This window comes from Dendronephthya gigantea, unplaced genomic scaffold (assembly GCF_004324835.1).
Source record: "Dendronephthya gigantea isolate DGI-Jeju-01 unplaced genomic scaffold, DenGig_1.0 000018F, whole genome shotgun sequence".
Classification (NCBI taxonomy): Eukaryota; Metazoa; Cnidaria; class Anthozoa; order Malacalcyonacea; family Nephtheidae; genus Dendronephthya; species Dendronephthya gigantea.
Genome location: NW_021163028.1, coordinates 2,417,548 through 2,444,145, shown reverse-complemented (window position 1 = coordinate 2,444,145; position 26,598 = coordinate 2,417,548). Strand labels below are relative to the sequence as shown.

Genomic DNA, 26,598 nt, shown 5'->3' with positions numbered 1-26,598 from the left:
AACCAAGATTGATGATTCTAAAATTAAATAGATTCCGGTATACTAGATCCCATTTCCATTAACTGTGACTAGATGAAGCGATACGTGATCATGATAAAGACATGTCATACTTATTGCATTTTGTGTGTACTGGTATTCTGTGGTACATTAGAGAATATTTAAAAAACATGTTCATTTAAAAAAAATAACGAACCAGGAACAAGACATACAATTTAAACTATACCAATAAATATTAACAAGCCATGCCATATCTGTTCTATACAATATATAGAACATCTAAGTTTGTGTGCTATCAATATACTGTGGTACATATACCTCAATTTGTTATGCGTGTCAATTCTTGTACAGCCAGTCGTCCTTGTAAAACGATCTGGATGACATAGATCCTTCCTAAGCTCGCCGCGCATTAAAGCTCTCTTCTTTCATCAAGGATTCATGTTTAAACATGTGTCGTATTTTGGTCACATAACAAAGGCAAACTGTGCATGCAAAATCGTGGCTTATTAAAAAATGACAGCCTGCAGTGAAGCTTGGATCTTCAATGCAGCAATCAATGAACTCAGATTGTATAATAAAAGTGTTAGAGACTTTATGTTCGTGTTTTGTTTACGCACTTGCCAACCACTGAACTCGAAATCTCAATCGCGAAATTTCTCGTTCATTGTATGGTCAGCGCGTGCGTTTATTCGTGAACGAAACACTCACAACAGTCTCCAACCCTTAAATAACGTTTCCATTTTTACTACAATTATTATTACTAACTAAATATTATATTTTCTTTCTACTCTATCGCTTATATTACGGCGGAATAGTTAGCGATTTCCCTGTCCACTTGTCAACTTCCAAATATGGTTTGTAACTTGAGCGTGAAGAGTATATTGAAACCGAGTGTAATGACAACGCTATTGGTTATTTATCTTTAAAGAATATTTTTACATAAAAATCCACCAATATGATTGCAAGTTGTAAAGGGCTTACACTGCTGAATCCTCCCATAATCCTCCACTGCTGAGTGTCAGTCTGAAAGTCTGACCTTAAAATCTGGCCAAATAAAATATTTAGCGTATATCTCATTGACCCAGATTTCTGTTTATATATACACATCGCGGTAAAGAATTCGTTTGAAACGTCAACTATTTGGTGGAATAACTCGGAAGCTTATAAACAATGGTGTTCCTAGCGCGTTCATACCAAGGACGTCTCTTCTTTAACTTACCGTGGTCTTTGAAAGCGATTGCGCGTACTTCGACCAGAGTTGTAGCATCACACAAAGAAGTGTTGCCATTCTCGGCCATTCCTGGCCCAAAAGGAACAATTCGAAATCTGTTGGACTACGGGATGTCCAAAGGGACGTTCTTTGAAGTCTTGGAGAAGCGCTTTGATAAATACGGTCCGATTTACAGCGAAAAACTGCTGGACACTCGTATAGTGAGCATTTCCGATGTCGACGCCACGACGAACGTCTTGCGCACAGGAAAGAAATTTCAGATGCGACCCGGCTTCGAGGCAGTTGCCGAGATGATGGAGGAGACAGGCTTTGGTGTTGGGCTCGCCTCAAACGACTATGAAATATGGTATCCTGATAGATCACTGCTCTCGCCGAAGATGCTGCGTCCCAAAGACGTGAATGAGAGATATTCCTTGTTGAATACTATAGCGAACGAGTTCACAGAGCGAGCGGCACGTTGTATTGGACCAGACGGAGTGGTGGACAACATAGAAGAAGAACTGGACTTTTGGACCGTAGAGTCGTTCGCCGCGTTCTTGTTCAATCACCGTCTTGGTTTCTACGACGACCCCCCGGATCCTGAAGCAGTCGTGTTCGTGAATTCTGCTCGTATTATGCTTAATATGATCGGAAAGATGCTGCACGGTGCTCCTTTTCATAAGTACTTCAAGACCTCTACCTATTCCGCGTTGAAGAAAAGCATAACTGACGTAAAGACCAGTGGCTTGAACATTTTAAATAGAGTTTTAGCAACAAAGAAGGAGACAGTCAATGGTCACAAACAATCTTTGTTTGAATTTCTTTCTGCCAACGATAAATCACCAGAAAGAATGGCGTCGATGCTTGTTGGTTTAATGTCGGCTGGCATCGATGCCACCAGAACAATATGCATGTGGTTGTTTTACGATCTTGCCCGGAATTCGGACATCCAAGAGAGACTCTACAGCGAACTTTTGTCTTCAATTGGCCCTGATGGGGAGGTATCAGCCAGCACGATTCCTTCATATCTCAGAGCCGCCGTGAAGGAGTCGCTTCGCCTTTACCCGGTCGGAGGATATGTGGTACCTCGTGTATTTCATAACGATATTGATGTTCTTGGATACAATATTCCAGCAGGTATATACATGTGCTTTGGGGGCATTTACTGCATGCGTATTCTTGGGTTTCATTTGACGTCATAATTCCAGTGGGGCATTACAGTACAAAGACCAAAGTGGCACAGTGCTGACACAAATTGTTTATTTTACATAAACATTTAATCTCTAATCAGTCTTGTCTCCTAATATAAAGCTCCCATCCCCGTAATAATATTAATAAATATGTAAGTTCTTCACACGAAAGACAAGCTCTTTGGTAAGATCTGATGGTTTTCTTCAGGACCCTGTTAAAATAATTTCATAGCAAAAGTAAGCGAGCGCTCGCTCGAGTGTCATCTTGGTCTATATATGATGACGTCATATTGAGGTGAAAAGCACGTCTCTGCATCGTTATAGATTTACATGAATTGGGTTATCAAACATGCTAGATATTTGCCACAAATATAAAAGTGGCACGAATGACCAAAGTCGCCGGAAAAGTCGCCCACACACGAGAGCAATTGCCTTAGGCCAATGGCCACGAATGACTTTTTGCTAAGGACATAGCTCTAGTGTGCGCCGGCCTTAAACGATTCCAGTGAACGCACGCGTAGGCTATTGCGTACTTATATTAACGAAAGATTGATTTTGGTAGGTGTGAGGATTTATTGTTACCAATTTCTGCATTCAATCGATGAGCGTTACTATGGAGCGGACGCGAAACAGTTTGTACCTGAGCGATGGATGCGTGATGATGCAGGAAAGAAAAGAGAGTTCAACTCGTTCACGACGTTGCCATTCGGTTATGGTGTAAGAATGTGCTTAGGTCGGAGAATGGCCGAGGCATTGATTTATACGGTAACAAGCAAGCTGCTGCTTCGCTACCGTTTAGAGTACGCCGGAGAATGCGAGCTGAAACGAAGTCTAGTGGGAGTGACCATGAGTCCGGATCAGCCTGTTTTGCTTAAGCTCATTCCTCGCGAAAAAGAGATTTAATAAACAATTATTGAATTCGGTTTTTGTGATATGCAGAGTTATTAAGGTCGAGGTAAGCGTTATCAGCCTCGCCTTCGGCTGGGCTTACCTTGATCTTGATAACTCTGCATATCACAAAAACCGAATTCAATAATTGTTTTAATATACATTTGAAGAAGAGTAAACATAGTATTAACAAACGAAAAACCTTATTCAATAGAAACATCCAAAAATACATCAGTTATTATTACATAAATTAATTCAAATGAATACCACTTCTTAACCACCGCAGGCTCACTTGCAGATAACTCAGTTAACTGTCAACTATTAGCCAATCAAATTGCGTTTACTACTAAAATGTATAATAATTAACAATTATTGGATGAGATCGAGAATTATCAAGCTGAAGTTTGCGTTATTTGCCGAAGCGAAGCTGAGGCGGATAACGCAAATTGAGGCTTAATTATTCTCGATATCATGCGAAAACCGAATTCAATAATTGTTTTATTAGGTATTTTCTTTTTAGAGAGGTAGCCTGCGCCATTATTGACAACAAACTATAGCGGCAAAAAATTACGTCACCTACGGATAATTTCTAATGTCGTGTAGGTGGCAAAACATTGAGAATTATCTGTAGGTTTTTAGCCAATCACAATCGAGATTGCATTATTAATGGATAATAATAAGTGTTATTCGTAACGTTCCTCGTTAACAGGAGAAGGGAAATTATTAGCATGATTTGGATCATCGTTGATTGTGACGTTTGCACGTTGCACTGACACTTACTGATCTAAACTTTAGAAGGAAACGGACAATGTAGACACATGTCTATTTTGACTGTTATTATTTCCATATTTTTAAATAAATAACATCATAAAAAGTTACGATTAGCTCTGCTCTTTACATGGAGCCCGATAGGCAGGCCGTCCTCGGGATATTTTACAGGGGGGGGTGTACGGTCATCTAAACCGACTGATCGACAAACTTGTACCGACTACACTCTGGATGAAACTTTGTCAAGTTTATATTGTATCAGTCTATAGCGTCAAAAATATTTTTATCTACCGACTAAAATAGCAATTTTACCGACTGAACCTCAGAATCAACTTTCTGGAGGGTGTGTATCCCCCTAACCCCCCTCCGTAGCTCCGATAAGGGACACTAAAGCGACAAGAAACGGAGAGAACGAACGGTTGCTGGCAGCGACCGCTTGTCTGTTGTTGTCTGTTGAAAGAGTTTGAACGTGTCATATTGCGCTGGGATTCAACACGTGGCGATAGTACTTCGTTTATATCGGACGGTAGAGGTAAAATTCTTCCTTTTCCTTGGTTGAAATCGGTTGAAACTAGTTTATTCATGTATGTATTGTATTGTCCTGTGCTGTTTTAATGGCAGAAAATAGGATATTCTGTAATCTATTAATATTGCGGTTTGCGGTTGTTGTTGGCAAAAAATCAGCATATTTCACGTGTAGTCGGAGAATTTGGTAGGCTGCTAGAGCCAGAGGTCGATACGCCGGGCGTTTTTTTGGCATTGTGCGTAATTGTACAATGCACATGCCAGCACATTTTGCTCTGATATATTATACAGACCCTCATCGCGTTACCTACTTGTCATCAGAATTCCAGGGAAATTATACTCATGCGTCAAACTAAGTATTTAATCTACTTTAGTCTCAAGTGCAGGAAGCAACAAATTATTTATTGGTGTGCCAATAATTCTAGATCTTGTACAAAAACCAGCAACTCAGACACAGAGTTTGAATATAATAATTTTGGTAATTAAAAACAAATTAATTATTAATCAACAAACAATAAATTCAATTACTAAGCAGTATTCTAATTCATAATAATTTTACTATTATTGATTTTTTCAAAACCGGCTTTTGCTGGCGTCAACAATTGTAGAAACTTATAGAAATTATCATTTGTATATATGACGTTTTAATTACAGAACACAAGGAATTATTTGTAAATTTGACTGTGATTAAAAAATAGGAACTTCAAAGAAACTTCGCATTTCCCTTTACTTCGTTAATTTATATGAAACCATTCAAAACGTTCCTGAAAGCATAATTATAGCCGGTTCATGACGAGCATACTAAAATAAAATTTTACCAAATATTAAGGGATTCGAATCTGAAAATAAATTCCTCTTGAGCACCCTGACTATAGTACTCTCTTTACAAGCGTTTGCAGATCACCTAAGATTTCGCGCTTCAGTTATAAGAGATTATATAGAGCTGCATCTATATAGTTCATGCATTAGCTATGTATGATTACCATGACATTAGCACTTTTGAAACCAAACGTATTATTAACTCGCATTGCGCATGCGTGCGCAAGCGAGTTCTTAAAATGGGAAGCGTTCTTATTAATATTTTTATCGTCGAGAATTTCGGGACCCGCAAGGTGCGATAAGGTGCGCTGACCTGCAAGCCACGAGCTACGCAGGCGTGGTTGTTAAGCTAACGTGCATGCTGCACTGCTGAGTGCATTCGTTCATGACGTTCATCGTTTTCTTGTGGACAAAAGACGATAAAAATTCAAGATATTTCGAAATGTGGCTTCCAAGTGCCTCTTACATACAACGCTCACCTTACATGCATACAACTGCACACGCCGAGCACAGTAGCCCTACACTAAAAGATGCCGAGCGTTTTCGAAACGGGGTGTTTTGTTGCTCTCATGCTTTTCAACTTCATATCGCTATGAATTCTCTGATCAAACTGAATACAATCTCAAATCAATCTCACGAGTTCTCACTATCAATTGAAAACAATACAACGACGTTGTCAATGAACTGTGCCATGACGTGCTACGAATATCTGAACATAGCTATACTCTAGCTCGACTCAAGCAATGCGAGTTTAATGCCTAACGGGCATCTTGTATAACTATAAGGCACGAATGGTGTCGTGATATTTCGAACTTATTAATAATGGTAATAGAACGAATAGGAGTACTATTAATAGTGGTAATTGCACTTCGTGTGGTGCAATTTGGTGTGAAATCAAACGCGTGATTACAAAATCGCATTTGTAATCACAAGTTTGATTTCACACCAAATTTGCACGACACGAAATACAATTTCCAATTTATTATAATCATTTTGAAATCATACAAAAAATTAAACAAATTCAAAACGATTTATTGGTGTAAAATGTGAGTAATTTTCATCTATTTTCGTCCAGAAATTTTGCGGGGCATTTAAAAATTCGAAATAATAAAATATTGTGCTATTTTCAAATATTTGCCATTTTCATATATTTTAAATGATATAAATCACCCATTCAGCCTTGTCAGCTGTGTAACTTATGTGTGGGATCTATCATGTTCTTAATCAAGTTTATACACATGATATCTCTACGATTATCTAGGCTTTTAATACCACACTGAGCCAGTGCTTCTTCGTACATTCTTTCGGGGTAAATTATTCTAAGCGCTCGATCTCCTTCGAATCCTCTCGATGTCCGGACATTGTTCACAAGTTAGACTCCCGTGCTAAACTTGGGCACCGTTACTCAAGCACAGATTCGGTGCAAAACGCTTTTAGATCGGTTAACCTTTAAGGACTTTTAACAAATACAATCGTTTCGCAGCTTTATTGACGATGTGCTTAAATCGTCGTCAATCCATAAACCAACAGTTTATAGCTTGTTACCCTTTCAAGGAATATTTCTTCCAGCTTTAAATAGAGGATTATTGTTTTTGTCGACGAAAGTCAATTATCATTTGTTTACACTTTTTCAAATTTAGTTGCATTCTCTCATTTTTTGCATATACATTTACTTCGTGCATTTGTTCTTGAATATAACCTATATTTGCACCGGAGACATGCGTGTGAACATTCATACCCTCGTACATCGTGCTATCATCCATAAAAGATATTGGGTCGTCTTCAACTACCACGTATTCTTCTTGTTCTCGCTCATATGTTAGCCGTAGTTGAATCACCTCTTTCATTATTTCCGGAAGTTTATTGATATGTATAACGAAGGCCACTTGCCCTATTTTCTTTCCTTGCGACATTCTATTCTTTGCTTCCCTATTTGACAACTGTCCTTGTTTCAGCTCCCCATTTCAGCTAAAAGGTCATCCGCGATCCGCTTCGGCGAATATAAACAAACCTCCCTCTTCAACTGACTTGGCTATTATTCCTTCTCTATATGATGGAAACATGCATCTTCACAAACGAAAACTTTCTTGTCACCTCCGGGCTGACCATGCAGGCCAACCCAAGCGGTTTAAAGGATGATCCAGCTTTCTTTCTAATACAATTTAGTTCATCAAAACTCTGAAATCAAATAAAGAATTGGCAAATTTTGGCTTGGGCTAGCAGAGCCCGATATTACACGTCCGCACGCGATGACGGCACGCTTTTAAAATTCCAACATCTAATATTATAATACATATTCTTTTCCGGGCAACAAAACATTCCGTCGAAGATGATAGTTCACCATCTTTGCACAATATTACTTTTTTCTGTCTGCGTACGCTCTACTATATATAATTCACGCATGCAGGACTCAGAGTTGCAAAAAGAGTTCAACCTTCCTCCGGTAGGATTTCAAGTTTTGAAAACCTTCCTCAAGTGGCAACCAGAATAATGAAGTATTTGGTTTTTAGATACATGCATGTCATCAATTAGAGTATTCAACTTTGAACCTTCCTCATAAACCTCATTCAAAGCAAACCTTCCTCCGGGTGGTACCCGCGTACCCGCAGCTTTTTTGCAACTCTGGCAGGACTTGCTCGCAATCGCTGTTAGATATTCAGACAGCACATCGTATTTTAAGAAGTATAGGATTTCAAAAATGTAAAAAAAAATTTGTTTACATACGGATAAGACTTTTATTAAAATTCGTGGAATAACTCGGCAGCTTATAAACAATGGCGCTTCTAGCTCGCTTTTTTCAAGAACGTCCGTTCTTTAGCTCACCGCGGTCTTTGTCTTTGAAAGCGATTGCGCGTACTTCGACCAGCGTTGTAGCATTAGCACCCAAAGAAGTGTTGCCATTCTCGGCCATTCCTGGCCCAAAAGGAACCATTAGAAATCTGTTGGACTACGGGATGAGCAGAGGGACGTTCTTTGAAGTCTTGGAGAAGCGCTTTGATAAATACGGCCCGATTTACAGCGAAAAACTGCTGGACACTCGTATAGTGAGCATTTCCGATGTCGACGCCACGACGAACGTCTTGCGAAGAGAAAAAAACTTTCAGATGCGACCCGGCTTCGAGGCAGTTGCCGATATCGTTGAAGAGACAGGCAGTAGTCTTGGGCTCGCCTCAAACGACTATGAAATATGGTATCCTGATAGATCACTGCTCTCGCCAAAGATGTTGCGTCCCAAAGACGTGAGTGAGAGATATTCCTTGTTGAATACTATAGCGAACGAGTTCGCAGAGCGAGCGGCACGTCGTATTGGATCAGACGGAGTGGTGAACAACATAGAAGAAGAACTGAACTTTTGGACCGTAGAGTCGCTTGCTGCGTTCTTGTTCAATCAACGCCTTGGTTTCTACGACGACCCGCCGGATCCTGAAGCAGTCGCGTTCGTGAATTCTGCTCGTATTATGCTTGATATGACAGGAAAGATGCTGCACGGTGCTCCTTTTTATAAGTACTTCAAGACCTCTACCTATTCCATGTTGAAGGAAAGCGTTATTGAAGTAAACACCAGAGGTTTGAACATATTAAATAGAGTTTTAGCAACAAAGCAGGAGAAAGTCAAGACAGTCAGTGGTCACAAACAATCGTTGTTTGAATTTCTCTCTGCCAACGATAAATCACCAGAAAGAATGGCGTCGATGCTTGTTGGTTTGATGTCAGCCGGCATCGATTCCACCAGCGCAACATGCCTGTGGTTGTTTTACGAACTTGCCCGGAATCCGGACATCCAAGAGAAACTCTACAGCGAACTTTTGTCTTCAATTGGCCCTGATAGGGAGGTATCAGCCAGCAAGATTCCTTCGTATCTCAAAGCCGTCGTAAAGGAGTCACAACGCCTTTACCCCGTCGCTGGATATGTGGTTCCCCGTGTATTTCATAACGATATCGACGTTCTCGGATACAAAATTCCAGCAGGTATGTGCTTTAGGTGTGTCAAACAAAAATACGCAATCCTTGACTGGAATGTGTATTTCGAAAACATTATATATATATATATAATTTATTATATTATATAGATTCCGGTATACTAGATGAAGGGATAAGTGATCATGATATTATATACATTTGTAGAAAGATTGACATACCTATAATACAGTTTTAGGGAAAGGCCTAAAATCATAGAGACAAGGCGAAAAAAAATTTGACTGGTATATACCCTCTCAATGCATGAATGTAAATTTGGAAATATTTCAAAGTGAAACTACACAAATGATGTCGATAGAACCTAGAAAGCACAGTTAATAGGTAATACATGGTTTGGAGACGAAATAAAAGTACAATACAACTCAGGCATTTGTCTTGCTAAGCTCCTCAACCTTGACTTGAAAAATATGTTAATTATAAGATTGCTATTGGTTTATCTGTGCAAAATACAATAGACATGTGATGAGAAAGGAACAATTTTTTGCATAAACTTACCTCAACATAGTTGATGAGTTATATTGTAGTTTTATGTGGTCTCCAAACAATGTATATTCTATTAACTGTAACGCGAGTATTAAGGTGAAAATTAATGATTAATATTTTAAAACGCAAAAGGTATATGTGCCTTGCGATATGGAGTCTAAAATGCTTTTAATTTCTGCATGCATGCAGTTAGAAGAAAAACCTTAATATATACATACCTTTATGATAGTTAAACTTGTATACCTTCATGACAGTTAAAAGATTTGCATTATAGTACAAAGTGGCACAGTGCTGACACAGATTGTTTATTTTACATAAGCTCTTAATCTCTAATCAGTCTTGTATGCATGTCTTGATATAATTATGTGAGTTCTTAACACAAAAAACAGGCTCTTTGGTAATATTTGATGGTTTTCTTCACAACAAGACATTTTTATTTGTATTAATATAAATATTCAACAAAATATGTCTTGCACAAAAGATTTGAAGCTTGCACACGGTAAAAACGAATCGTCCGAATTAATAACCTTGTGTATAGTTTAAGCCTCAAAATGACCATTTTACACCTGTCAGATGTGTATGATGAGCTGTCAAAAGATTGCAGAATGCGTACTCGAGTGTCATCTTGGTCTGATGTGAGGTGAAAAGTAGGTCTCTGAAGCGTTAGATTTACATGAATTGTGCAGAAATTAGGACTTGGGTTTTAGCTTCAGCATATGGCTTACTTGTACATGCATCTCTGTTTATAGAGCAATATATAAAACGTACATTTTTGAAAACAAATTTATGTTCTAGTTTCATAATAACTGGAGTTAATGTATCTTGTTCTAAATATAATGTACATATAAACAAATGAATGCGTGAACAGATCAGTTATCAAAACTGTATACTCAAACTTTAGCGATTCCAGTAAACGCACGCGTAGGCCAATTGCGTTTTATGTTAACGAAAGATTGATTGTTGTAGGTGTGAAGATTTATTCTTACGAATTTCTGCATTCAATCGATGAGCGTTACTATGGAGCGGACGCGAAACAGTTTGTACCTGAGCGGTGGATGCGTGATGATGCAGGAAAGAAAAGGGAGTTCAACCCGTTTACGATGTTGCCATTCGGCTTTGGCGTAAGAATGTGCATAGGTCGGAGAATGGCCGAGGCATTGATCTATACGGTAACAAGCAAGCTGCTGCTTCGCTACCGTTTGGAGTACGCCGGAGAATGCGAGCTGAAACGAAGTCTAGTGGGAACGTTCATGAGTCCAGATCAGCCTGTTTTGCTTAAGCTCATTCCTCGCGAAAAAGAGATTTAATAAGTGTTAAGTATTATTCGCAACACTCCTCCTTAATAGAAGGGCGACATATTGATACTGTCATATTTTTTCATTTGAAAAACTCTATAAATTAAGAAACTGACAAGAGCACAAACATCTTTTTTACTCAACATTCTTTGAATATATTTGACATACCCTCAACAATAACCTTTACTAACATCCACATTATTAGTAAAGCGTTTGTTAAATGATTGCTATCCAACTGTCTGCAGACTACACCTCAACATATAAACTGCTAAGTTAATGAGATATACTCGAAAAAGAACCCTATATTTCAAACTGATAATTGTGGTTTTAGTAATCTTCATATCACGTGGAAACCGAATTTAATTAACACTTATTTACTGCGAACGAAGGAAACATGTTTTGTGGACCCGAGACCTGTCGATATTTCACGAGGCGAAGCCGAATGAAATATCGATGGTCGAGGGTCCACAAAACATAATGTTTTCTGAGTTTTCGGTAAATAAGTTTTTTATTATATACCACTTGTCAAAGAAAAACCAAACTACAAGGTAAACAACGAAATATCTATTCATAAAAGACATAATTTCAAATGGATAAAAGTTGTTATTTCCCATGAGATAACACGTTATCTCACTCTGCAGGGGGTCGCGCTGGCGACATCAAAGTTTCGTCACTCTCGCGTGATTCGCTCTCGACCAATGAAACGCTACGAAAACAAAACTTTGACAAGTGGTATATAATAATAATTGTTTTATTATTTATTTAAAAGAATGAACAACACTTTGTTCGCTCGAATGTGTCGATTTCACATTCCCGCTCTCTTGGCCTGGACCTCGATGTATTTGCCATTGGTGTGACGTCAAACGTGGGATATACGGCTATATTTTACCTCAAATTCAAATTGCCCAATCAGAAAACATTATTTGTACCATGTGACGCGAATATTTTTCGCGGTATCGCATCCCAGTGACATTAAATTTATCTCATGCGACGTCTCGCGAGAACTACACGCACCCACTGAAAATAATGGCGGGAATAGTGTTGTTGTTTGTTTGAAATCAAGAAATTAACGATTCTGCCAAGAAAATTAACCGTATTCTGGACGAAAGACATACAAACCCCCCCCCCAAAGAAAGTTGACTGATGCTGAAATACGTATTACTTTTTTCGTCTTCTTCGAGTACTTTCACTGATTTACAGAAATAATTCTCCGAACCTTTGTGTTTGACTATTCTACAAGCCGGCTCACAATACTTTTTCGATATATTGATATATAACATATCATATATATCATATTGATATATAATTTCGATATATGATATATCATTTATAGACCCTCCGCTCGGGGATTCGGCAAAATAATATAAATGATAAAAATCGCACGTTAGACGTATAGCGTGCATGAAAAAAGTCGTATCACATGTTATGACGACACAAGTTGCACATGACGATTTCACACATAGCTATTAGCCAATCAGAAACCTCGAACTCTTTTAAATAATAATAATTATATATATATATATATATATATATATATATATATATATATATATATATATGTATATATATATATATATATATATATATATATATATATATATATACAGTCGTTATCAAAAAGGTTGTCATATTGAAATATATATAAATACGTAAATATCAGTCACGTGATTTGACTGCATACGTTAATTATATGGGAAATACGTGAAAATCTTTATTAAAAATTTCATAAATATAATAGTAAGGTTAACAATATTGATAATAATAAAGAAACAAGACAAAAATGAGCGAAATAAACAATGTTTATTGCTCACGTGATTGATATTTATATATTTGTATATATATTTATAGGGACAACCTTTTTGATAACGACTGTATATATATATATATATATATATATATATATATATATATATATATATATATATATATAACGGGAAAACGGAATGCAATATTTATTTTATTATTCACCTTAACTAGAACTAAAATAGTGATCAAAATGTAGGGATAATTATTTTAATTTTGCTTTTGCTGGCGTTAACAATAGACCTTATGCATAATGACGTATAACACGCCGTGTTACGCCTGCAAGGAATTTTGGTTTTAGTAGTCACGGCGAAAAATTCAAACTTTAAAATTTCTCGCCGTGACTACTAATTAACACCAGAATTCCCTAGCTGCAGGTCATGGCCTGTTAAATCATTATGCATAAGATCTATATTGTAGAAACTTATAGAAATTATCATTTGTATATATGACGTCATAATTACAGAACACCGGGAATTATTTGTAAATTTGACTATGATTTGACGTAGCTAACAATTACAAATATCAGGAATTATTTGTAGGTGACTAACCATTATAAAAAAGGAAATTGTATATATATAGTCATATAGTGAATAAATTTAATTCTTATATACTGTTTTGCTCTCCATAACCTTCTCAATTATTATTTTTACTGTTTTTAGCTAGAATAAATCAACCAAAAGAAGGTCTGTAATATAGTGATTGTATTGTAGTTATTTTTTTGTCCATTTCCATGTATAGCAAAAGTCATGTTCGTTCACAAGTGACCAGTGGCGACGGACCAGTATACATATATAGGCGTACGGGCGCAACTTCGTTTGGGGGGGGGGGGGGCAAAAAATCGCCCGAATTACAATGTGCCCGAATTATAACTTTTACCAGATTTGTAACAATAAACTTGGATTGCTTAAAAAGCGGTCGATGTGCTTTCAAGAAAGTGTGACAAAAATGGCGAAATAGAATACAAATATGTGATACATATTACAAAATTTGGTTTTAAAAATTTGAGCTATGTAACTCTTTTTCAGTTTGCCCGAATTTTTGGCTGAACTTTGCCCGAATTCGTCCCCTGTCTCGTACGCCTATGCCAGTATACCATATTGATTAGAAAATAGGAACATCAAAGAAACTTCGCATTTCCCTTTACTTCGTTAATTTATATGAAACCATTCGAAACGTTCGTGAAAGCATATAGGTTCATCACGAGTATACTAAAATAAAATTTTACCAAATATTCAGCGATTGGAATCTGAAAATAAATTTCCCTTGAGCAACCCGACTATAGTGCTCCTTTTACAAGCGTTCGCAGATCACCTCAGCCATCGCGGGATCCGGGTATAAGAGATTACAGCTATATCCATAGTCCATGTTATGCATGCACATTACCATGACATTCATTCTAACCCCCATCGTGCCATCATTGTGTGCTATCAGGCCTTTCTAACTGGCCTTTCACAACCATACACTGCACTGCGTTCTTGTTTTTGATGTTCATGATAGCAACTATGTTATGGCAACGACCCCTAGGGCGATGGTATTGTCTTATTTTATGCCCGGCTACCTGCATATTAACCTATGACGGAGCAAATTAGCAGCAAAACAACGGAAAACATCGCGGAGAAAATGAACCGCTTGAGTATTCTCACAGCGCTTTTCAAATACTTATTGATCTTAAGATTTCAACCCGACCTCGTTTCGACCCAATCGGTGCAAGACAGCCTGCAATCAATTAACATAACTCGCTCGGATAATTTGGATTCTAGCGATCAATTGAGCTTGACCGTTGTAAATGCAACCTTTTGCCAAGACCAGAATGCGATCGATATCGGATTGTCCGCGGATTGTGATGTTGTTTCGCTGGAAACGGATGATTCTGGCAGGGATTTTTGTAACGTTAAATGTGAATGCAATAATGAGACTGGTAGTTTCATCGTGCACGAGAGGCGATGCCGTGATGAGAGAAAATTTAGGCAAGGTAAGAACAGAAGCGTCAAATTTGTCCGCCGTACCGAAGCCGTTCTACAGGCCTCACTATCATACGGTTAGCCTGGATTCGCTTATCACACATACGTTCTGCAGGTACATTAAGATAGAACCAGGCAGATCTTAACTATATATACTTCGACATAACATCCATGTTTAACATTTTCACCTTTATAAATCTCACTGCTTCTTCACAGCTTGTTAATAAATTTTCACCCAGTTGTTGACGTTCCAATCAACTTGTCATGGGGGGATTGTCCTCACAACTTAAAAACAACTCGTATTTGTTTATGAAGTGTATTTGCACTTAAATAATTTATACGAATTGAAGTTTGAGATATAGTCGAGTCTTCTGTGAAGTTGTTGGATGATGTTGATGTTCGTATTTCTTCGACTTAATCCAGCTAATTGCTTTTTAACTTTACTAAAGTTGTTGCCTGATGTCGACTTGCAATTCATACAGCTAATATATAATTCTTTTACAGCACATGTATGTGCATGCATAATATATATACTGTAGCATATCCAAAACATATATATTCCGAAGAAGAAGCTACATTAGCACTTTTGAAACCAAACGTATTATATATAAACTATAAGGCAGGAATGGTGACGTGATATTTCGACCTTATTTATACCAATTATACGTTAATCATGCATATCTTGCATTTTAACATCCATGCATGAAATGTTACACTTTCAAGATTGACAACTGTATAGCTAGAAAATAATAATAGTGTCAGTATATCTAAGATTAAATGAATGTTAATTCGTTCTTAAAGTGGTTATAAGAATATTCAACTCTAAAAATGTGTTTTTTCTTCGATTTCAATTCTACTCTACATGCATAAGTACGTCAAATAAAATGGGTCTGAACTGCTAAAAAAGACATATTGTGATCTAACCTGCTAAAAAAGACCGATTTCAAACCGTTAAGTTATCCACTAATAAACGAACACATAATTGCCATATTGGCATAATTTTATACAACCAGAAATATTGATGCTGATATGTTCGCCCACGTAACCCAAACAAGAAGCACCCTGTTGTGCTAATCTCTGTGTGAACAAGCACTAAAACAGTTGATCCGGTCAACATTATAGTAATTCATTGGTTTTTGCTGGTGTAAAATTAACCAACCTCTGTGACCTCGAACTCGAAGGGCGTACATGCAATCTTACCTAATTCTATATGCTGACAATGCAGGGGCTGGTTTTGGGGGCTAACATGCACGATTATTTCTCTATATACTTAGGGTGTTTTCCACTGTCGCGTCTTTTGTACGTGCGTATGCGCACGTAAAAGTTTAAAATCATTTCAATGATACTTATGAAATCAACGATTGAATATAGCTGCATAGGGTTTGACTCTGTTGATGATTTGGTGTGTTTTCCTGGCACAAAATTAATTATAGAACAATTTAGAAGGTTTTAACGAATATGCGATATATGCATGCATGTAGTTTTCACCTCGCCTAGCCGGGATAACTCGCTCCATGCATGGATATTATAATCAATGATGTTCTGTTCTGCGAGATGATCGCTTTAACGATATACCTGCGTGTACACCTGCACCTGTACAAAGGTTGTATGCCAGGCAGTCAGCTGCCAGACGTCGACAGTTCGCCATCTTTCCGCTAAGCTTAGAGCTGGGTATAGAAATTCAACACTGCATGTAACAGAGGTCCCAAAAATCAGGGAATTGAAATCGCACCTAAGATTTGTATGAGCCGCATATTGCAATCAGTATATTAGGCTAAATTTCCCTTGAAAATTTTATAAAATGCAATAGATTTCAATGCAAAAGTTTAGCAGTCCAAAGGCACTCGCCGCTACTCGGCGCTCCTTATTCAGTATTCCGACGGGTCACTGATCTATGTATAATTAAACCAAAGTATGTTTTAAAACACGAATGGCCGTTAAATTCCTTGAACTCGGGACTTCACTGGATGCCTGCAAATCCTGGTTTATTCATATCGATGATATCCTCTGATTTGCATGAACGAGTCGATTCTTTAACAAAATATATCTTTCAAGGTTGTAGTCTAGTATTTGGCTCGTGGTCGTGGAACAACAGCTGGGTGTGGAATTCTCAAAACGATCGTCTCTTAACGTTATACTACGAAGATGGTTTTGGTTTTGGAGGAGGATTTAACGTCAGCACGGCGGAGTACAGGTGCGTGAAATCAACAGCTTGAACACGATGCATCCTTTGTTTATGCACTATATTTCAGTGGTGAACTAAGCCGTCTTTCAAAGGAATGAAAGGATGGAAATGTGAATGAAAAAGAAATGCTTGGCACTATTCCTCATTCCTTTCATAAACTAAGTCTTTGGCAAATTAATTTGATTCTTAGTCAAGTAAGAATTTGATTGGCTTTGTTTGATTTGATTTCTAAACCAGTCAGAAGTTTTGTGGCAATTCAACGGACGTACCATCCCCTATCAAACTAAATTCTAGGAATAACTAAACAGAAATATTCGAATGAAAAGTTTGATTGGGAAGTTTGATTGCGAAAATTAAGATTCTGGAATTCTTTGTCTAACCGACGAATCGTGCAAAACAGCTCAGATTTACTGCTGTGAAACTTTATAATGCGTTTATTTGGCGCCATACATTGCCAATATATACATGGGGGTCAGTTATGCATGAAGGCTCTTATTTACTTATCGCAGCGACAAACTGGCGAGGACTGCGAGTGTTTTTAACCAAAAACTGCATGCGAGTTTATTTTTATGCTGAGTGAGACAAAGCATGTAGTATACTGTAGACTAATATAACGCTATTGCAATGTTATAATTAAATAATCTCGCCCATGCATGCAGACCGTGGTAGCTATATATGATTTTTTTGTTTTACAACACATTAACAGCCTCGTTCCCAGGCGCTTTAAATAAAATAAATATAGGAACACTGCAGGCTTTTACATAGATCAGTGGCTAAGCAGAGCGAGCGCGCAAGGAATTTTGGGGAGGACGCGACGGAGAAATGGAGCTTCCTTTCCCGCGTCCTTCCCAAAACTCCTTGCGCGCTTGCTCAGCTTAGCCACTGATCAATGTAAAAGCCTGTAGTGTTCCTATATTTATTCTATTTAAAGCGCCTGGGAACGAGGCTGACACATTAATGTAATTTTTAATATTTGACAGCGAGTGCGGATACACAAGTTTATCAACGTACAACGACGCGGGAGGATGGGATGTTTTTACAATTCCGTCCAACGAATCGTTTATTTCTTTCTATGAATTAAGGGGATATTGGCATTTTTATTGGGTAAGCAAATCTTTTGTACGAATGACAGAAAACAGTGTTGGAATTAAACACAAACAAAACATGCAGTACTTAACATTTAGAAAGGTTTTTGTAAGTATTGGTAATTTATAAGGTCTTAGATTTAATTCTAAAACTTTTTAACCCGAACACTAGAACTTTCCGCAACAATTCCGGCTTATTGATAAGATTCAAGTTTTAGAGATGTTTTAGCAACTACACCGTGCGTGACAGTTCCGTGTAGCCTTACATTACGATCGCCCAGCAACATCTCAAAATTTGACTTTTTTCGTGAAAAATCATTAAAGATTCAGTGATCAACTTCAATAAATCTCTTATCTCCACTCTTTTAAAGCTACTTGAAAACCTCTCGGACAACAAGAAATTGGAATTTGAAGGAAAATTTATAAAAATAGATATAACTTGTGAAAATTCGAATGAAATAAATGGAATAGTGGATGTCAACCTGATATCCTCCTGTATCGTTTTCAAAGTCACTGGAAATATCACACGTGAGTAAATAATGAACTCTATGTTTGATATTTTTAAGCTGTTCTCTCTCGATGTTTAAGCAAGGATCATCCCTTATCGTATCAGTGCCATATTACAGGAAGAAACCTAATTTAAGCAAACAAGTATTCATATATATGTATGTTAACAATGTTCGATTATCAAAATTTACTGCCCTAGACGAATACAAAATGAACTCAACAAGTACTGATGTGTACCCTAGTACTACACTTATTCCTGTATCAACAACCACAAATATTCCTATTCAATCCACAACTGAAAGGATGGAACCCTCAGTAACCACTGCAGGACTATACACAACGAGTTCCAATGATAGAATTTACTTCGCTGTTACAACCTCGAAGACTGATTTGGTTTATACAAGCAGCTCTGTGAGTGAAAGCAGTTCAGTGAGTGAAAGCAGTTCAGCGAGTGGAAGCAGTCCAGTGAGTGAAAGCAGTTTAATGAGTGAAAGCAGTTCAGTGAGTGAAAGCAGTCCAGTGAGTGAAAGCAGTTCAGTGAGTGAAAGTAGTTCAGTAAGTAAAAGCAGTTCAGTGTTGGAGGGCAGTACAGTGCGCAAGAGCAGTTCAGTGCTGGAGACAACTTCAGTGAATATAAATAAACCAGTCACCAGTCTATCGGATGAAAGTATATCAGGTATCGAAAGCACCTCGGTAACTACAAGTAGCTCAGATGTCCAAGACAATCCACAAATTCAAAGCAGTTCGGTCATAGAAAGCACTCCAGCTATCAGAAACAGTCCAGTACTGGGTAGTACCTCAGTTATAAACAATCCGATTACCAAAAGAAGCACAATTGTTCAAAGCAGCCAAGTTATTAAAAGCAGTCCAGCCACTACTTCAGCGGCACAGAGCACCCAAGGAGTAAATCCAACGAACAAAGGCAATCAAATTGGCCTAATTCTTGGGATCGTGGTCGCCTGCAGCGCAGCGGTTGTCACAATTACAGCCGTCATAGTACTTACTGCGACGTCTTTACATAAAAGTCACGTGAAACGCACGCACCTTATTCAAGATGACGTATCCAGCGTTAGTATAGCCATGAAATCATTCGATAAAAATGCACCTACGCATATTTAATTAACTTCGATATAGATATACAGTATATGCTGTTGAACTTTATCTATACTTTCATAATTCATATCTCAAGAGCAATATAGAAATGGTGACGAATTTGGCTTGAAATTTGTTTCAAAGATGGCGACCATGCAGTTATCGTTCCAGTTCACATAGAGTTCACTGGTATAATCATATGACACTAAAACAACACAAGAATATAATTATGGGTTTTTCTGCGCGAGCTTTTATGAAAAATCTGTTACAGTAAATTAACATTCGCGTACTGTCTTCAAGAATCAGTATAGAGTTATTCAATGTACCACCAGTAAGACTAATAAGTTTGGTTGCGAAAATTAATGTTAAAAACTAAAAAGTGTAAAAAATAATGCTTAAAATAAAATATTGTGAAATTTAGCAAATTCTGTATAAACCTTTTCGTAAAGCGGTAACGGTTTACTAATTTATACACAATTTGCCGATTCAATTCGCGAACCATTTTGCTCTGTGAAATCATTCAATTCCTCCAACAAATGCTTTCAAGACGCTGCATGCGTCGTTGCGCGATTAAAGCGATTATTTCTGGCCGAAGATCCACGAACATTGAATGCAAGCTTTTGTATACGTCCATGTCGATCCTGACGAAAATCGTCCAGCACGAGTGGAAAGAGGTCTCGCCGAATCTGAACGTCTGTATATGCGATAGAGTGTTAGCAAAACCATACATGATACGGCAAGCACTGCCTGTGTATATGTGAGAACGGGAATTCGCTTTGCAACAAAGCACTATCTCTCGCATCATTATTAGACCCCCTATCGTTCTCAGCCCAACCCCGTAACATTTATTCAAATGAGGTTTTATTGAAAACCGCACAAATGAATGCGGAATAACAGTATACGAGCCACATAACTTAAACAATTTACAAATTGCTAGGACGCTTTAAGTTTAATACTTCGAATTTAGTACAGCTAGTATAAAGGTTTCCGCGGTCGAGAATTGCAAAGACAAGACTATACTTCCAAACCTTGCCAAGGTACGTGAAAGCTGAAACTAAATAGGTTTGCATAGACTGTAATGCAGATGCATAAACTTCGAGGGAAAAAATACATAACAATGTCAACGGTAACTGCATGAATGATTGAGTTATAATCATCTATCTAAACTACAGAATATCACGTTTATAACATATGTTAACATTTGTTCACAGTTACAGGTTTGTTTCAATTAAGACTATGTATGGTATGTAAAATACGAGAGCTCATGACTTAATACTATTAGTATTAATGATTTCATACGATTATATTAATTTGCTAACAATTTAGTCAATATATACTAACCGCATATGCACAAAAGTTCGACTCAGATACAATTATAGAGACTCATTAGCTGTAACAGTGTATGTAAAAAACTTGATAATCTACAGTTGTCTGTAATTTCACGAGTTCATTAAACCATATTATATCTTATATAACGTACAATGACGATTGACGTATGAAGTTATATTGATAATGTGGCTTGTATTTTATATTAATATAAAACAGATGTATATGGAAACCTATATGCAATATGCATGTAAAGAAACGATAATTATCTTAGTACGCATGTAATGTGCAACATTTCAAGGCAAAACGAGCATGTCTATTGTTTCAAATTCATCAAGAACATCTGAAACTATAGCATTAGAAATGTTTTGATTTTGTTAAAATTTGGATTGCTTTGATTTTTTTTTCGTTCCGTGTTGTGTGTGTTTCGTGTCACTAAAACGTGTAAAAACAATAAATACAGTTAGATTGATTTATCGCCATCAGCCACCCAAAAAGGCGATTTATCAGAGCTTCCTAACGCCATCTTGTTTGATAAAGGACTAAAAAGGAAAGCAAGGATATTCGATGGAAAATTATGGAGATTTTGGAGTCCTATAGTCAGGAGCACATGATGAATTTTATCAATACTTTCCCACTAGGTCAATAATGCTTGCAAGAAGATGTAGCCGTTCCACACTTTTTCGATAATACGCCATTTTGTTATTTTTTGACAATACGTCATACATAATTACGTCATACTTTCTACCAGTCCACTGCCCAATATAGGAAAAAATAAGGCTTCGCTCGCTATAGGTCCGTATAGCACAATACACTCAGACGACGTTCGTTTCAACAAAACCATAAATTATTAGAATTGCTTGTTTGTCGTAAAATTTTACCCTTGTTTAATCGACGTGAATTTGAAGCCAAAAAGTTAGATATAAGAATATGTCAAGCACTATTAATGACTCGCCTTCTTGTTTATAGATCATTGCTAAGCGATGGACACGATTAAGTTCACCTGTACGAAATGTGCCTATGTTTACGATCCTCAGAGCAACATGGACGAAGGAATACCATTCGACGAGCTTCCGGGAGATTGGCTCTGCCCAAAATGTTTCACTGATAAATCAGACTATGTCCCAATGACGAAGACAAAGCCGGCAGGGGAAAGAGGAATGGCCGTCCACTCAAAATAACTTGCTCTGGTACCGTTCCAAAACATACATTTCAATGCACATAAGATACATTTCGAATGTATATTATCCCCTTTTCGTATAGTACATATATGCAATGTTGATGCAATTTATAGCAAAAACATCATATAGTTTGATTTGCACTATAACGGTAGACTAAAATGACAGTGTCTCTGGGCCATAATTTGGCCCTGTAACCTTAGTAAATGAAATTCTGCCCGAATTGAACCTTCATTTGAAATCGCTTTTTTTATGATTTTCGAACGTCGACGTTTGCGTTCCATTAAATTAATTCGATCGGCCGTGCTAATAGGAAAGCGCTCAGTGATCAAGAGCATTTGTAGCTAATATTTAAGACGTTTAATAAATCATTATTCATGTGAACATTAATTACATATTAAACAATTGCTTCGATGCAATCGTCGTCAATCAAGTCTAGAAACCTTAGTCTGTGATCAGTTGTTTTGGTCACGTTACTGCAAACTAGTTCGCGCCTGCGCGGTGAGCAATTCTCCGGCAATATCAAATTTTGGCCTCTTCTCACACACCTCGAAGATTACCGAATTACCAGACGATAGATATATATATAGGTACGAATATAGTACTATTCGTGTATACATACAGTAAGAACAATATATTTCAAAGGAAATCAGTCGGGCACAATAATAGATTTTCTATGAATATCAACAATGATCAAAAATAATTATTGACCTGAGGTACATATACACAGAAATAATCGAAAAAATAGCGAACTAAAAATTCTTGCGATAGAAACGAAGGATAAAAAATCTTGGAAAATAAAATTTAGTTACTTTTAGTGTACTATTGTTATAAAAAGCATCCTTTTCCATGTGAAGTTAATATATGTAGTATGGATTGATTCGGTAATGATTCACAGATGTTCAAACACATGGAGAACACTTGAAGTGTATATATCATTTCATTTTGAACTGGCTAATCTAGGACAATAATGTATGCGAGTACCTGGTTATTTCATAACTTCACTTAATCATTTCAACGGTGAAAATTTTGTGGGAACCAACAGTTTGGAACTCATCGACGATAAAAACAACTTGCAATCACGAACTAAAAAAGAGAAATCATCAATCAAAATACATCCATATGTTCTGATGCATACGTACATCTGAAATACACACTATTTCCCAACATTTCGAACCGGTCTTTATTGTGGGACTCAATCGGGTTTTGTCTGTTTGTTAATTACCAATCTCGCCGATCTACATATATACCAAAAACGATATACATCTGACGTGCATAATCAGTTGACTAGTTCATTCAATTATATTCCATAATACAGTACGACGCGCTTGGCAAACCTTTCGTGTGTAATGGAATTTTATGGAAATTTGTAATATGGTGCAATTACTTGTGTTACTGCTGGAACGCAATAAAGGCCCTGTTGCACAATGCAATTTTCCCTGACACTTGCAATGCAATTCTTCGTTTCAAGAGATCAGTGGCGTAGCCAGCACGGGGGGGCATATTCATATATTCATGTTAACAGAGTGTAAAGACAATTGATTTGAAAAGAAATTAAACCTGCGTATAACGAATATATATGAATATGGCCCCCCCCCAATTATCGTTCTGGCGTAGCCAGAACTAGTGAAGTTCTACTAAATTAGTGAAGAGTTTTCGAAACGTTTCACAGACGTTTCGTGGTTGGCAAACTTACATCTCTCGAAGAGGGTCCTGAAAGGGGGGGTCCCAAATTTCATTTCCCATATCGTAGCCCCATTACGACGTTTATAAGAAATCCCAGCCTTTAAAAGGGTCAAATCCCATTTCCACTAAACCCCATTTTCCCAGCGTAAAAATAGCGCAATCCCATTTTCAAATTTCACCCCATTCAGGGCCCTCCTCAAACGGTACAATTGCATTAGAGGTTGCAAGAAAAATCAGTTGCATCATGTAACAGGGCCTTAACTGACGGGAAGATTTCAGCAATACTCAGAAAAGACTTATTCGCGACAATGCCTTCGATTGTGGGGCCTATAAAGAAAGACATTGAAAATAAATATCTGCTTACTGGTTTCACTCCACATTTCATCCTTTTCCGCTGTCTCTCTGATCTTCATACGTTCATCTGGAGTACGATAATGCCACAGGTGATAAACTAAAGAGAAATAAAATTGGTGAGCAATAGCCCGATTTAGCATGTACTAATACTGTGCTTAGAACAATTTGAAACTACCTAACACAAACAATAGTGTAAGGGACTATAAGAACAAAACCACGCAATTCGTTGTAAAAAAGTAGATGGCGGCCACTGATTACCCACACAGCACAGCAGCCCAGGAAGCATGCGAAAATTATGTATGCATGTTTATATACTAGATATATTTATATAGCTTTGCATTATTTGCAATATTGTACATATATACTAACTATGAATAAAAGCTTTTCATTTTAGACCGAAACAATTCACTGAATTATTGGGCAAGTTCAATTCCATACCTCGATTTAATTCTCCAAATTCGCTGTACCATATACCAATCAGTTGGGAGTATTTATTTCGATCTTCAACACCTTGCTGGAACCGGTGTGAGAACTGGGCCAATTTACTAGGAAGTACAGTATGCTGTCGCATTTCGTACACACCTAGGAGAGATTAGTGTCATAAATAAAGCATCGACTGCAGGAACTGTTTGGAACTAAATTAGCATTGGCGATTGAACAAGCCTTGCTCCATACAAATAAAAAACTAAATAATAAAAGACCATTGCCATTGGGTTACATAGTTTTTAGGCTTTGCCAAATGCATATATATCCAAACATTTTCTTGCATATTGCAATATATTTTTTTGTAAATTATTGGCATTACACATTACCTTGTTCTAGAATTGGTTTTTCAACAACATTATACCAGGAAAATGGATACAAGATGGCATTATCCTGGAAGATGTAATATAACAGATTTACTGTAACCATAACATAGATCAAAAACAAGGTGTCACCATGCCCATAGGTTATAGAATACATCCTTTTTTGTTTAAATTCCTGTATGACCTCTCTCAATAAGCTATTGGTTTATATGCAGCTTAATTATCTTCTCAATACATTTGACTAGGCTGGAAACAGTGAAAGAACCCATGCAGACATTCACAGTTTTGTCACCGGGTAAATACCTTCGTGGAAGACATTTCCTAACTGATAACCTATTTATTCCTATTAGCATGTTTGTTTGACCAAGTCACCTGTTTCTCAATCATTGACAATGCTTTAGTAATGTAACTTGACAACCAATTTTCATCACTTGCCAAAGCTGCTCTGACAGCTGTTCTATGACCATGATTGTCTAGAGAATTGTTATGTCAATTAGGTATTACCATTTCACGGTTATTTCATGGAACACTTAGAGCGAAGATACACATCTTACCATACTGCCATATATGATTTACTTCATTTAGGCCTCCATATTCTGATACCCAATAACCTAACAGCTTTGAATGCGCTGTCCTCAAATGAATATGCTCATTTGTAAGTTGAATAAACTGATCTGAAATGCAACAGTACTCAGTGTAAGTCTGTTGTAATGTATGTCCAAAATATATAGCATGCACATGTTCACATTAGTTTTGCACCAAATTCATTGTCAGTTTCGGTACACTGCTAAAAGTGCTATAGCTCTAACATAAACACTGTGCCTGATTATGGCCCATTGCAATAATATGTAGCTTTAAAAATGTAAGACCTAGTTGATTTCAAAATTTCATCTCACAACTGCAGTCTTAATATCTTCAGACAGAATTCAAGCTATTTGCAACCAACATTGGAACTGTTTACACACTTTTCCTCCCAAGTTAAATATACTTTTGCCTGATTTTGATAACACATTGACCGACTGTCACTGACAAGTCGACAATCCTGGGTGCTTGGCAAACTCAGACGTTGTAATAGAGGGGTCATATTTCAAGCCTAATCGAGGTCTTGAGTTTCTGAGCCAATGCGCTGAATAATGCATCTTTTTATATACAAATATTAAATATACTATTCCAAAACTATCAAGTGTTCACAAATTTAGTTATTTACTCCACATTTTAGGCCAAACCCAGCGTACCTGTAACAAAACACGTGTACAATTTATTGAAATTTAAAATACTTACTGAAGTGTTTTGGCTTAATCGTGTAAGTTCTGTACTCATAAAACCTTTGAGTAGCTTTGGTAGTGGAACTAAAAGCTCGTTTTGCGGAGACATTCAGCCATACCGCACTAAGCAAACGTGAATTCTGCATTCTGCTAATCTGCTTTGCCTTTCGCGCAGCTCGTAAAATTTTGAAACT

General features: G+C 37.3%; 4 protein-coding genes across 8 annotated transcripts; 3 read left to right on the top strand and 1 right to left on the bottom strand.

The window, feature by feature from the left end:
• Positions 1–701: 701 nt before the first annotated feature.
• Positions 702–5,029, top strand: LOC114520993 (cytochrome P450 10-like). Its single transcript, XM_028541373.1, has 2 exons — positions 702–2,344; positions 2,960–5,029. The coding sequence occupies exons 1-2, from the start codon at positions 1,168–1,170 to the stop codon at positions 3,298–3,300; spliced, it is 1,518 nt and encodes a 505-aa protein (XP_028397174.1). The 5' UTR covers positions 702–1,167; the 3' UTR covers positions 3,301–5,029.
• On the bottom strand, positions 2,434–26,598 carry LOC114520994 (protein NipSnap homolog 3B-like). 4 transcript variants are annotated; one of them, XM_028541375.1, is made up of 8 exons: positions 26,421–26,598; positions 25,694–25,813; positions 25,512–25,612; positions 25,146–25,209; positions 24,772–24,915; positions 24,344–24,430; positions 23,278–23,379; positions 2,434–2,609 (listed from the first exon to the last, which is right to left on the bottom strand). In XM_028541375.1, the coding sequence occupies exons 1-7, from the start codon at positions 26,548–26,550 to the stop codon at positions 23,303–23,305; spliced, it is 723 nt and encodes a 240-aa protein (XP_028397176.1). In that variant the 5' UTR covers positions 26,551–26,598; the 3' UTR covers positions 2,434–2,609; positions 23,278–23,302. The 4 variants fall into 4 exon arrangements, with proteins under 4 accessions (XP_028397176.1, XP_028397177.1, XP_028397178.1 ...); XM_028541376.1 differs by lacking the exon at positions 2,434–2,609 and adding an exon at positions 13,869–14,167; XM_028541377.1 differs by lacking the exon at positions 2,434–2,609 and adding an exon at positions 21,639–21,657.
• LOC114520992 (cytochrome P450 10-like) lies at positions 8,027–11,566 on the top strand. The gene is made up of 2 exons (XM_028541372.1): positions 8,027–9,366; positions 10,825–11,566. Exons 1-2 carry the CDS (start codon positions 8,172–8,174, stop codon positions 11,163–11,165), a joined length of 1,536 nt encoding a protein of 511 aa, XP_028397173.1. The 5' UTR covers positions 8,027–8,171; the 3' UTR covers positions 11,166–11,566.
• On the top strand, positions 14,486–22,859 carry LOC114520991. 2 transcript variants are annotated; one of them, XR_003686746.1, is made up of 6 exons: positions 14,486–14,931; positions 16,976–17,114; positions 18,086–18,209; positions 18,562–18,718; positions 18,897–20,826; positions 22,085–22,859. XR_003686746.1 is itself a non-coding variant. In XM_028541371.1 (4 exons), exons 1-4 carry the CDS (start codon positions 14,532–14,534, stop codon positions 18,724–18,726), a joined length of 828 nt encoding a protein of 275 aa, XP_028397172.1. In that variant the 5' UTR covers positions 14,486–14,531; the 3' UTR covers positions 18,727–18,859. The 2 variants fall into 2 exon arrangements, 1 of the variants encoding a protein (XP_028397172.1); XM_028541371.1 differs by lacking the exons at positions 18,897–20,826; positions 22,085–22,859 and having other exon boundaries at positions 18,562–18,859.

Excerpts from the sequence above, each read along its gene's own strand:
- LOC114520993 (XM_028541373.1), top strand. The coding sequence starts at position 1,168 with ATGGTGTTCCTAGCGCGTTCATACCAAGGACGTCTCTTCTTTAACTTA. Across the intron at positions 2,345-2,959 it reads TGGATACAATATTCCAGCAG|GTGTGAGGATTTATTGTTAC; the intron begins GTATATACATGT and ends TGATTTTGGTAG.
- LOC114520994 (XM_028541375.1), bottom strand. The coding sequence starts at position 26,550 with ATGCAGAATTCACGTTTGCTTAGTGCGGTATGGCTGAATGTCTCCGCA. Across the intron at positions 24,916-25,145 it reads AAAACCAATTCTAGAACAAG|GTGTGTACGAAATGCGACAG; the intron begins GTAATGTGTAAT and ends AATCTCTCCTAG. Across the intron at positions 23,380-24,343 it reads TGAAATGTGGAGTGAAACCA|TTCGTGATTGCAAGTTGTTT; the intron begins GTAAGCAGATAT and ends TCTCTTTTTTAG.
- LOC114520992 (XM_028541372.1), top strand. The coding sequence starts at position 8,172 with ATGGCGCTTCTAGCTCGCTTTTTTCAAGAACGTCCGTTCTTTAGCTCA. Across the intron at positions 9,367-10,824 it reads CGGATACAAAATTCCAGCAG|GTGTGAAGATTTATTCTTAC; the intron begins GTATGTGCTTTA and ends TGATTGTTGTAG.
- LOC114520991 (XM_028541371.1), top strand. The coding sequence starts at position 14,532 with ATGACGGAGCAAATTAGCAGCAAAACAACGGAAAACATCGCGGAGAAA. Across the intron at positions 14,932-16,975 it reads TGAGAGAAAATTTAGGCAAG|GTTGTAGTCTAGTATTTGGC; the intron begins GTAAGAACAGAA and ends ATATCTTTCAAG. Across the intron at positions 17,115-18,085 it reads GTCAGCACGGCGGAGTACAG|CGAGTGCGGATACACAAGTT; the intron begins GTGCGTGAAATC and ends AATATTTGACAG.